Source organism: Cucurbita pepo, chromosome LG09 (genome assembly GCF_002806865.2).
Source record: "Cucurbita pepo subsp. pepo cultivar mu-cu-16 chromosome LG09, ASM280686v2, whole genome shotgun sequence".
Lineage (NCBI taxonomy): Eukaryota > Viridiplantae > Streptophyta > Magnoliopsida > Cucurbitales > Cucurbitaceae > Cucurbita > Cucurbita pepo.
The window spans coordinates 5801512-5814948 of NC_036646.1; the positions used below are offsets into that span (position 1 = coordinate 5801512).

At 38.7% G+C, this 13437-nt stretch overlaps 1 protein-coding gene across 1 annotated transcript; it reads left to right on the forward strand.

Annotated features, from left to right (window-relative positions):
* The first annotated feature begins 4667 nt into the window (after positions 1-4667).
* Positions 4668-7597, forward strand: LOC111801585 (probable arabinosyltransferase ARAD1). The gene is made up of 3 exons (XM_023685612.1): positions 4668-5627; positions 5835-6200; positions 6929-7597. The coding sequence occupies exons 1-3, from the start codon at positions 4788-4790 to the stop codon at positions 7115-7117; spliced, it is 1395 nt and encodes a 464-aa protein (XP_023541380.1). The 5' UTR covers positions 4668-4787; the 3' UTR covers positions 7118-7597.
* Positions 7598-13437: the final 5840 nt, after the last annotated feature.

Consider the following 13437-nt stretch of genomic DNA (forward strand, 5'->3'; position numbering starts at 1 on the left):
AACCTGCGGTTGACAAAACACTTTACAGAAGTGTTATTGGAAGCTTACGCTATCTGGTTAATACCCAGCCTGACATAGCCTACTCAGTTGGTGTGATGAGTAGATACATGGAAACACCAACAACTCCACATCTCACAGCAGTAAAACAAATATTGAGGTATGTGAAAGATACTCTAAGTTTTGGTTGTGTTTATAAGAAGCTTTTGAATGTGGAGCTGGTAGGATTTAGCGACAGTGATATGGCTGGGGATATTGATAATAGAAAGACTACAACTGGAGTGTTGTACTATTTGGGAGTAAATCCAATAACTTGGTATCACAGAAGCAGAAGGTGGTGGCTTTGTCGTCATGCGAGGCTAAGTATATAGCCGCAATTGCTGGAACGTGTTATTGGGCACGATTTTGAGTAACATCAGCCAACTGCAATTAAAACCCAAGCTTAATGTTGACAACAAGTTAGGTATAGCGTTTTGTTTACCATGATCGAAGTAAGCATATTGATACCAGGTTCCATTTTATTCGCCAGTGTGTGCAAACTGAAGCTAGTGAACTCATATGTGAACACAAATGAACAGTTGGCGGATATTCTGACAAAGCCGTTAGCAAGACAACGGTTCCTGGAGTTAAGAGAGAAGATTGGCTTGAAAAAGATCAATTCAGCATAGTTTAAACAAGTTTAGAGGAGTGATAGGTTGGTTATAAACTTGTTTTTTTTATTTATTTATTTTGCTTCATAAGTTTTTGGTTAAAAATACCTTCAGCCCCCAGAGATCGCCGTATACGAGCTCCAACGGCTCACCGGCACGGTTTGACGCCTGAGATGGAAAAGAGGTGCGCTTCTGCTTGCCGATGAGACACTTGTCGCACAGCCTGTTCATGCCCTCGATTGCTGGCAAACCGTACACCATCTTCTCCTTGTGTAGTTTCTGTAGGGCAAGAAAGCTCAAGTGTCGTACCTTGCGTGCCACCTCCAAGTTGCTTCTTTTGTCCTGGCCGAGAGGCTGACCGGTTGTTCTATCTCCAACTCCAAGATCTGTGACGATCGACGATGGCTCCTCAAGCAAATTCGATTATTTGGGCCATGTTTAGAAGAGAGTAGCGCAAGTTTAGTTGGCCACTTCGGCTATTTTTAGAATGTAGGTTTGTTTTAAATACGACAATGAAATGAGAAACATTTCTTCTTGTTTATCTTCTTCCTACTCTCACAAGAGGCGAGTTGCTCAGTCAAAAGACAGTAGTTTCTAGAGGATATACCAGAAATTTTCCCTTCTCGAGATGTGGACTTCGAGATAGAGCTTGAACCAGACACCTGGCCTATCTTCAAGGCCTCATATCGCATGGCGCCAGTGGAACTGAAGAAACTCAAGGCACAAATGCAAGAACTAGTGGATAAAAGCTTTATCCGTCCTAGTGTATCTTCGTGCGGTGCACCACTGCTATTCGTGAAAAAAAAATGATGGTTCAATACGCATGTGCATTGATTATAGGGAGTTAAACAAGAGAAAAGTGAAGAACAAGTATCACTTTCCACGCATACAAGATTTATTTGGTCAGCTCAGGAAATAACAATATTCTCCAAGATAGACCTAGGATCATGTTACCATCCGATCAAGTTAAAAAAGGAAGATGTGTTGAAGACAGCTTTTAGAATAAGATATGACTATTAAGAGTTTGTGGTTATGTCATTTGGACTTACTAATGCCCTTGTTGCACATCTAAGATTTGATAACCCAAGGGCATATACATCTAGCTCTGCCATTGATGGATCATGTTCATGAAGTTGATGAATTGAGTATTCAAGAAATGTTTGGACACTTTTGTCATAGTGTTCATAGACGATATTTTGGTATAATCTAAGATGGAGCAGAGACATTAGTTGCATCTTCAAAAAGTCTTGACGGTTCTAAGAGAGAACAAGTTAGTACCAAGCCATCAATGGTTTCTCCAAATCATCTTATGATAGATTATTGTGTTAATGGTGTTTGTGTGTGCCAGCAATGGAAGCGTTGAAAATGAGATCCTAGTCCAAGCGCATAATTCTCCGTTCTACATGCACCCGGGTGACACCAAGATGTATCAAGATTTAAAACAATATTTTTGGTGGCGTAGCATGAAGAAGGATATAACAGAGTTTGTAAGTAAATATCTAGTAAATGCCAACGGTCAAGACACCTAGACAGAGAATGGCGGGATTGTTACAACCCCTCAATATGCCGAAATGAAAATGAGAGAATATAGCTATGGATTTCATAGTAGAATTACTACTGATGTTGAAAGGATACACACTCATATGGATAATTGTGGACAGATTGACCAAGTCAGCGCATTTTCTTCTAGAGTAAAGTCACCTATAAAATGGACAATTGAGCACAATTATACATGAAAGAAATTGTTAGGTTGCGTGGAGTTTTCGTGGCAGTTTTATCAGATCGAGACTCACATTTTATGTCAGTATATTAGACTTCGCAGTTAGTTGAGACTCAAAGTTACACCTCATGAAATTCGCTTACAACAATAATTTTCAAGCAACTATTGGCATGACACCATATGAAGCTTTATATAGAAAACGATACAAGTCTCGGTTGTGTTAGGATGAAGTAGGGGAATGAGAAATTGATGGGTCCCAAATTAGTCCACGTTACCAATGAGGCAGTGCAAAAGATCAGGGCGAGAATGCGCACTGCTTAGAATAAACAGAAGAGTTATGCGGATGTAAGGCTTAGATGCTTTGAATTTGAGGTGGGCGACATGATGTTCTTGAAGATGGCCCCGATGAAAGGTGGCCTAAGGTTTGGGCGTAAAAGCAAGTTGAGCCCACGCTTCATCGGACATTTTGAGATCTTAGATCCGTATCGAAATTGTGACATATAGAACAGCTCTAGGTACATCCCTTTTGCCAAAGTGTTGTAGGGAAATCATCAAAGAGAGGAAACCACATAAAAACAGGAGAATGAAATGAGAGAGAATAGCCAGAGCTCTTCTAGGATAAAAGTTTAGAGGTATAATGTAATCGTGAATTTCGCTTTGCAACTAACAGCACATTTTTTTAAAGACTCCCGAAAGAGAGTGACGAGCACACACCGACAAATCTGAGTTCTTGATGCGCTTCGATTACGAGATTTTCGTAGGTTGAAGCAACACAAGTGCTTTAGGAGTGCTCTCAATTCTGTTATGTGTGTGATTGGTGAACGAATGGTGGCCAGAATTGTGCGTGAGGTTATCGGAGTGCAAATCGAAGAAGAGAGGGAGTTAAGAGTTGTGGTTTCAGAGAGGCGTGTGAAGAAGACTAGTTCTTGGGTTGAGCTTTTGGATAGGGCGACCCACGTCGGTGTGGGTTTCTGCAGCCCAAAAAGACGTGAATACACACAACCCACAACCCAAAGAAAGGCGCACCAACTTGTTCGTTGGTCCTACCCTAGCCACGACTCGTATGCCAGACGTATGCTCCTACCCTAGCCACGACTCCTCTCAGCTTGTTCGTTGGTGTGCTCCTAGACTCGCTCGTCTGTAACGACTTGGGAATGGGTTATTTGGCTCGATATTCAATTATGGTACCATTTCCTACATTTTTTACTCTCCCAAAGCTATTTTTGACATTAGGGAGGCCATTTCACGTCATAAAGACTCTTAGGCACCCAAACTAAATATTTTTGAGCTAACATTAGAAGTAATCAATATGTTTAGCTAAACTAAGTTTAATAATATATTCTAAGGAAGTGATATAGGTATGTATAGGTTAAATTGAATGTTGAAGGACAATCTCGGGAGCACTTCCAACCAAAGCTACACAAACAAGTAACTTTACTCTTGGTGTTGGAAAAATTGTATGATGTATGATGACACATACCCGTGGTCCATGCATGTGTCATAATGTTATGCTATGTTATGACATATGATGCCATGTTATATATGTATGTGATGTCCTATATCATACTTTAAACGAACATAAATATAATTTTTCATTTAAAGTTATTTGATAATAATTTAATAAAACTTTGTAATTTAAAAAATATATATATATATATGTATTTTACAATTTCAAATTCTACCAAGGATGATATAATCCAAAATCAGTTTTAAAATTATTTAAGTCAAGGAATATAAAAACAAAGGCAGATTATTACATACCAAATAAAGCCCGTTTACTTTTTTTTTTTAAAAAAAAAAACTTAGAAAATTAAAAAGTATTAATGGAAGTGATTTTAAATATAAGAAAAAAATGATTTTAATAATTTTAAAATTACTCACAAATATTATAATTTTTGTGTCTATGGTAACATCATATTTAGATTAGGAACAGAGAGACAAAGAAATCATCACACCTTCCTAATAAAGTGTTATTTTTCTTGTCTACATGATTTCTCTTGTCTATCGTGTTGTTTTTGAAACTGTATTCAACCCATTTTCTCTCTCACATTTTATGTTTAAAATGTGACTCGAGATTCCTCCTTACATCGAGATTGGCCATAAAATTTGATTTTCACGTGACTGATTGATTCACTAAATTAGGTAATAGAATAAGTGCTACACAATCACCGTTAGACGACCGACATCAAATTGAACAAAAATTAATACCAAAATATTCTCTTTTCACATATTGAACTTCGAAACGACGTCGTTTTAAGGGAGCTAAAAGAATCACGAACTCCTTGATTGTTTCCCTTTCCACACGGAGACTTTTCAATGCGCTTTCCACGCGCGCCATTAAAACCAGGTATCGTCTTCCTCGGTTTCCTCCTTCCCTGCTGTTCTGCAAATTCTCAATCCCAGCTCTGTTTTCTCCGACAATGGCGCGAAAGTATTCTCTTCTCAAGCAAACCCTAGCTTCTCTCTGCTTTATTCTCGCCCTATACGCCATCATCAACACTTTAATCAGCTCCACCGCCACTCTGAAACTCGACCGCTCCTTCCCCTTCGACATTTCCAATTCCGTCATGGTTTCGGATGAGCTTGATTCTCAAGAAACTGATTTCCCCAATACTTCAGGGAAATCGGTTTTTCCTGTGAAGATTTATCTCTACGATGTGCCGACCAGGTTTACGTTTGGTGTAATTGAGCACCACGGCATAGCGCGCGGAGGAAAGACCATTGGTAAAATCACGGAGCTCAAGTATCCAGGCCATCAGCACATGGCGGAATGGTTTTTGTTCTCGGATCTGCTTCGACCGGAGTCGGAGCGTGTTGAGTCTGCTGTGGTTAGGGTGATGGATCCTGAGGAAGCGGATTTGTTCTATGTTCCGTTCTTCTCGTCCTTAAGCTTGATCGTCAACCCTATTCGACCTGCGGCAGGGTCGAATCAGCAGCAGCGGAAGCTTGCGTACAGTGACGAGGAGGCGCAGAAGGCTTTGATGGAGTGGTTGGAGAAGCAGGAGTACTGGAAGCGGAACAATGGGCGGGATCATGTCTTTATAGCGCAGGACCCAAATGCATTGTACAAGGTGATTGATATGGTTAAAAGCAGCATATTACTCATTTCGGATTTCGGCCGGTTGAGATCAGATCAAGCTTCACTAGTGAAGGACGTGATTATACCATACTCCCATAGGATCAATACATATAATGGTGATATTGGAATTGAGAACCGCAAGACTTTGCTGTTCTTCATGGGCAATCGATACCGTAAAGAGGTAAATTTATGAAATGCCTAGAAATTAATAATGGTTATTGTATTGGTGTAGAAATGATTGTTTTTAGATATTATAGTTACAATCTTCTCTTTGGAATTCCCTTTCAAAACGTTTTTGCAATTTACTGTGAATAATTTAGTGTTAAAAGAAGAGCAAAAGTTGAGATCAAGCTGAATTTTGTTGCTGGTGATTCTATTGTGTGTGTAGGGAGGAAAAATTCGTGATATGCTTTTCAATATACTTGAGAAAGAACGGAATGTCATAATCAAACATGGAACACAATCAAGAGAGAATAGGCGTGCTGCTACACATGGTATGCATACATCTAAGTTCTGCTTGAATCCTGCTGGTGACACTCCCTCTGCTTGTCGACTCTTTGATTCTGTAGTAAGCTTGTGTGTACCAGTGATTGTCAGTGATAGAATTGAGTTGCCTTTTGAAGATGTTATAGATTACTCCAAGATTGCTGTGTTTTTTGATTCGGTTTCTGCTGTGAAACCTGGATTTTTAGTTTCAAAGCTGAGGAAAATATCTAAACAGAGGATTCTGGACTATCAGAAAGAAATGAAAGAGGTTAGTATTATTATGAATAATCCTTTTCTTTTTATAAACTTTTGTGGTTCATTTCATTATAAAGTTTTATAAACTTTTCTTTTTAATCTAAGCACTCTTAAGAAGTTCGAATGAATTTGTTAGTTCGAGTAAATAGTTAAGTAATGTTGAGGATTGTTGGGAGGGAGTCTCACGTTGCCTAATTTGGGGAATGATCACGGGTTTATCAGTAAGGAATGCATCTCCATTGGTATGAGGTCTTTTGGAGAAACCCAAAGCAAAGTCATGAGAGCTTATGCTCAAATTGGACAATATATACCATTGTGGAGATTTGTGATTCCTAACATGATATTAGAGTCATGTCAATAAAATCCTCAAATGTCGAACAAAGAAGTTGTGAGCCTCGAAAGTGTAGTCAAAAGTGACTTAAGTGTCGAACAAAGGGTGTACTTTGTTTGAGGACTCCAAAGAAGGAGTCGAGTCTCGATTAAGGAGAGGTTGTTCGAGGGCTCCATAGGCCTCAGGGGAGGCTCTATAGTGTACTTTGTTCGAGAGGAGGTAGGATTGTGAGGATTGCCACATTGGCTAATTAGGGAATGATCATGCATTCGTATAAGGCCTTTTGGGGAAGCCTAAAGCAAAGTTACGAGAACTTATGCTCAAAGTGGACAATATCATACCATTGTAGAGATCCGTGATTCCTAACAACATATGAATAAAGTTTCTTGTACTTAATGTATGTTACTCAGGTAAAGAGATACTTCGAGTACACAGACTCAAATGGCACAGTGAACGAAATATGGCGTCAAGTCTCACAGAAGTTACCTCTCATTAAGCTAATGATTAATCGTGAAAAGAGGGTGATTCGTAGAGAAGTTGATAAACCAGACTGTTCTTGTCTCTGTTCAAACCAAACTGGCATCAGGGCCAGACTATAATTCGTTATTTAAGAATTGCTGGGAGAATCCAGGATGTTCTATGAGTGGCGCGCCAGCTGCGATGTCTTGCTAGTTCCAACATTTGAGATGCCCGCATTCCTTGGCTAAGCTGGCTCTTCTGCTAACCAGGTAGGTAGAGGTTGCCATATTTATACGCCTATTCAATTACTTCTCTGCACTCTACTGTCGAATTGGTCATGTAGAACTCACCATAGGCATACAAAATCTGGTAGTATTTGTAATTATTTTTGTACATTTTTTGAGCATTGTACAGAATAAGAGTCTGTTTGATCCTTCCAGATTTGACTCAAGTTGTTAGTTAATCTTCATTTTTCTTAGTTCTAGGCTTGAGATAGACAGTGGAGCGTTAGAAAAATGGTCCAATGAGGAAGTTGTTTTATTTTTTGCTTGGTAAATTTCACTTCGAACTCGAGTTTCAGTATTCTTTCACAAGGTAAATAGGCTTCACTCCTTTCCCTATTGGTATTGGTCTCTTTCTTCTCGTTCTTGTTCGTTTATTGACAAGTACCATAGATTATGATTAAAAGTACTTTTACTCTCTATTGCTCAATGTTTATGCGTGGTGATATTGGTAGCTAAAAGGAGATTCTTGAACGGGTGAAGGGTTTTTTGCATAGTCCAATCTGCATAGGCCGTACTCGTTCGTTCAGTCAACGGATGCATATACTATGCATAGTTTGGTGGCCACTTTGAGTTATTGAAGCAAAATATGGTGCCAGTTGAGGCGCAAGAAAAAAACCTAATTAAAAGAAGATTAGAGGAAATAAGATAGAAAAAAGTATAGGAGATATGAAAATGATTAAATTGTTTCTTCATTGTTTGTCATTTAAGCAGTCGAATAATATTGGCAATACTGTTTAATAATATCTGCAATAGGATAAACATGGAACAAGAATTGAAAATTTTAAAAGATAGAGAATTGAACTTGAAATTGATGTTATGGGTTGACTTGGATACAAAGGATAAAATCGAACTTTGATGACGATAAATTTGTGACAATGACCTAAGCTAATTAAATAAGTGGTCTTACTATAGACTCGGTCGGACGACTTGTCTTATGTATGACAACATGTGCCTAGTGATGCTAACACATGTCATTTATACTTTATATGTTGTGATGTATTGACTAAATTATAATAATGACGTATGATACTAAGATGGAGTTATTTAATGATGATATGATGATGATGACATAATGATGATGATGTATGACATTGTAATGTCGTTACTTGATGATGACATGATTACGATGTCATAATAAGGATGTGTATGATGTTATGATGATGACGCCATAATAATGATGATGTATGATTTTATAATGACGTTATTTGATGACGACATGATGACGATGTCATAATAAGGATGATGTATGATGTTATGATGACGTACATGATGATGACGATTTAATAATGATGATGTATGATATTATAATGACGTTATTTGAGATGACATGATGACCTGACATAATAAGGATGATGTATGATATTACGATAATGTATATGATGTTGATATGATGATGACGACACAATAATGATGATGTATGATAATATGATGATGTAAGATTGTATGATGATGAGATGAATTAGCATGACGTTATTCCATATCAAGATGACGTGCATGTATTGAATGTCGTGATGCATTATGACGATGATTCATTTTTCTAAAGACAACCCTTATTGAAGTTAATGATGATGAGTGTATGAAGACCAACACGTACGTATCGCTTAGAGTAATATATGAACGGGGTATAGGGTTGTCACGAAGATGATTTAATGATGAAAACTATAGGGATCTCCCGCATTTTGTGTGTACATATACAATAGAATACTTTCTCATTTATGATGATGAGTACGGACTACGTTATGATGATGATCATCATCATCATGCCTCGCATGACACTCAAGGGTCTGCTGATCTTCAGATGTCGCTACGGACAACAAACTCGACAATGATGGGCCTAGGGGGGTGCGAACTGCCTGGGGATCCACATTCGCACGTGTGGGGCGTGTGTAGGGAAGTATTACACGTCCATTTTTTTTTTCAAAATGGAGGCCATCCCATGAGAATTTTTAAATGATAGGTCACTAGATCATGAGTTGCATGTGTTTGAATTTCCTAACCTCAATAATAGGTCACTTATTTAGTATTACTTAAAATACTCAAGTCATGTGCTACTTCTTTGTTAGATGAAGACAAGACATTCCTGTACGAGTAGACAACGACATCGTAATTCGAGACCATGACACATGCATAGGGTAGCTGTATTTGTTTTCTTAGACTTAGGTTAGAATAAGGTCTTTTTAATTTTTAACATTATTTATTTTATATAGTTTTTTGTTGTGTCATATAAAAGATATTTTCGAATACGTAAATCCATGACAGTGTTCTTAAATTTATGTTTTATGATGAGATTTTAAATGTTTAATTCCACATATGTGCATAGATGGTGATGATGGTGGCGACTCTAAGTAAATAGAAATTTAAGGTCATTACAAATCTTAGTTTATCTAAGAAATTGGATGCAGTATGTCCAACAATTTCTTGACGTATTGGATGTTTATGTCGTAATCCTTCACCAATTTTAATCACCTTCATTGTGTCATGTTTAGTTCTTTTTGGATGAAGAAATATTTTAAACTCTTGTGCTTTGTATAAATTTGAGTCTTTTCTCCATACAAATAGTATCTCTAAATTTTCAGTGTGAACACTAGCGCGGCCAACTCTTAGTCATGTGTAGGGTAGTTCTTCTTGTAGTTCTTCAATTGACGGGACGCATATGTAACAACTTTATCGTGTTGCATCGAAACACATCCTAGTCCCATCTTGGAGACATCACTATATATCACATACCCCTCTTAACTTTCTTGTACTGTAAGTACTGGGGCTGACACTAATCTCTGTTTAGGTCTTGGAAACTTGTCTCACATGTGTCATTCCATACGACACGCCTTTCCTGGTTAATTGTGTGAGGGGTGAGGCTATTCTAATGAAGTCGTGCACAAATCTTCGATAGTACGCTGCTAACCCCAGAAAACTTTGCACCTCCGTAACCGTGGTCAGGCATTCCCACTTAGTGACAGCTTCAATCTTGGTGGGGTCTACTGAGATTCCATCCTTCGATACCGCATGTCCCAGGAATGGGATTTATGGTACCAGAATTTTCACTTGGAGAACTTGGCATACAACTTGTTCTATCTCAAGATGGTTAAGACTCTTCGAAGGTGTTCCTGGTGTTCTTCATCTTTGAGTACACTAGTATGTCGTCTATGAACACAATAACTAATGTGTCGAGACATTTCTTGAATACCCAGTTCATTAACTCCATGAATTCCGTTGGGGTATTGGTCAGGCCAAACGACATCACTACAAACTCATAGTGGCCGAACCTCGTTCCGGATGTTGTCTTCAGCACATCCCCTTCTTTGATCTTAATTTGGTGATACCCTAACTGAAGATCGATCTTGAAAAATATTGTCGATTCCTTGAGTTGGTCAAACAAGTCTTCTATACAAGGGAGTGCGTTTATTCTTTACTGTCGTCTTATTCAGTTCTCTATAATCGATTCCCAGATGCATCGAGCTATCTTTCTTCTTAACAAATAACACTAGCGCACCCCAAGAAGATACGCTAGGGTGGATTAAACATTTATCCAGTAGATCTTGCAATTACACCTTAATTCTTTCAACTTTGCTGATGTCATGCAATAGGAGCTTTAGAGATAGGTTCGGTTCCTAGCTTGAGTTCTATAGCAAAATCTATAGCTCGGGAAGGAGGTATTCCTGGTAGGTCTTCAAGAAAGACATCCGAAAATTCATTTACTATGGGTACCGTGTCTAAAGTCTTTTCTTTTCCTCTTACATCCACGACACTTGCTAATATGGTCCAACCCCCTTGTTGGACGAGTCTCTAGACCTTCTCATTGAGACTACTTTCGGAGTAATTCCAGTACATGCATCCTTGAACTTAAAACTGGATAAAATACTCGCAAGAGCAAGCATTATATACAAGAAATCATGGAGTTGAAGCACTCATCATTAGCATCTACGTTGACAACTTGATCGTCACCAATACAAGTGTGGAAGACATCAAAGGATTCACACAACAAATGATGAAAGAGTTTGAGATGATTGATCTTGAGTTACTCACGTACTACCTCGATTTTGTGGTGGATCAGAGAAAGATTGCGTCATGCTAAGGTAGTCGACCTATGCTAATAAGCTATTGCAGCAACTTAAGATGACGGAGTACAACCCAACTAAGTATCCCATAGAAACAAAGTTATAGCTCGGAAAAGACGTTGAGAGAATCTTGGTGAATCCCATCGTATAGGCGCATCATCAGAAATCTAAGGTACTTGACTCATAATCATTAAAATCTTTCATACGTTGACGGAACGGTGAGTAGGTATATGGAGAAACCTACTATGATGCATCATCAAGCCGTCAACACATTCTTCTTATGCAAACAGGAATAACTCTTAAACGGCAATAATGGTGCACTATTCTTTCAATGATAAATACTTCCAAAATTTGGGGAGCGTTCTGAAGAGAATGAGTGGCAAAAACCCAAACTTTTGTAACCGAAGTAGATGTCATTATATCGCGTTAATAAGATCTTATCGTAAATATAAGAAATTTTAACAGTTCTTTAAAATTATCTTGAATTGAGAAAAAACCTAATTTAAAATCGACTCAAGATACTTCCATTTTTTCTTATAGATACTATCATTTTTTTTCTAGTTTGTTTCTATTAATATTAATAGAAACAAACTAGAGTTTTGAGGGAGCACTCTCACGATTGGATCGAATCAGGCTTGGGCTAGTTTGGTATGTTCATTCAAATCGACCGTGGTTGGCAACACCAACCCTAAATTGGGTTTTGCATCATGTTTGGTCTACTCGACTTGACTTGTTCTATCTGGGCTTAGGCTTAAAGATGATGCTTTGGCCCGGGTTGGACAAACGGAGGAAAAATTGTGAAAACTCGGGTGAAGGAGACGAGATCTGAGGAATCCGGATCCGGGTCGAACATAACCCGCAACCCAACTGAACGCATGTAGCAACCCGTGACACGCTTCGCCCCTAATCCACACAGCTGCCCCAACATCACGTCTGTTGCAGCCGCGACTCGTGACCCGCAACCCGCGGTCTATACACTCGTGCTCGACCCAAAGCCGCCTGCACACGCATTGGCCTCGTATTGCGCCACATGTCACCACTTGTAGTGAGTAGCCCTCAACTTCAGCAGTTGGAATCAGCTCGGCTTGGCAAACAAATTTCAACCCAATTTTTTCCATTCTGACCCTCCCGAACTTGATTTTGACCCCAAATAAGGTAATTGAGGTCGTTAGATTGCCTTATTTTACAAATTTAAATTGAATTTATATTAGAATAGTGAATTACTAACGAAAGGTAATGAACGACCCAATAGGAAACGACAACCGGCGATAGTTTGGAGCACTTTTGAGGAACGAGAGCTAACGTACTCGAATCAGGGAGAACGCCGGCAAAGGGCAACTAAGTGGCCCTACCGTCGTTGGTTATAAATGTGTGTTGTATGATAACACGTGCCCAGGGTTTTGCACTGTCATAAGGTGTGTAGGTAAACTGTTATGAAATAATATGTAAATGTTATGAGATGCAGTTGCTATGCTTTATTTGATGAACCGATATGCCTTATGATATGTTATGTTATGATATGATGTGTTGACAACATGCTCGGGATTATTACGTGATTGCTATGATATGAGCACGATATGGATTGTTATGTTTGAAAACATGAAAATGATATGATATGACTGATATGTGACATGGATGATATGCTCTGATTGATATGTAAAACGTCAAAGTAGCATGAAATACAACCCCGACATACACATGAAATAATTGATAAATGATATAATAAACGTTATGAGAAGTGATATGATGAATAAGCTAGCGGGGTTGTATTAAACGATAACGAAAATGGTTGGAACCTCGTACATTATTGTGTGCTCATGCATCGGAGAATACTCCTATTCCTTTACGATAGTCCAGTTGTGTACGCTACTAGGCAGAGGAATGTTCATTATGTTTATCATAGTGCTGCTATGACGATCGCTACTCCTAACAGGTGTCCGACATCAACAACTACTAAAGAATGCTCGCCCGAACAAAAAGGGGCCCAGGAGGTGTGCGAATCGACTAGTGGGTCCATACTCGCACGTGTGGACCGTGTGTAGACATCCAAGTTGTCCGTTAGAGTAGCCTACTAGAAAAATAGACCGATATGGAAGGTCCCGTGTGACACAATCACACTTT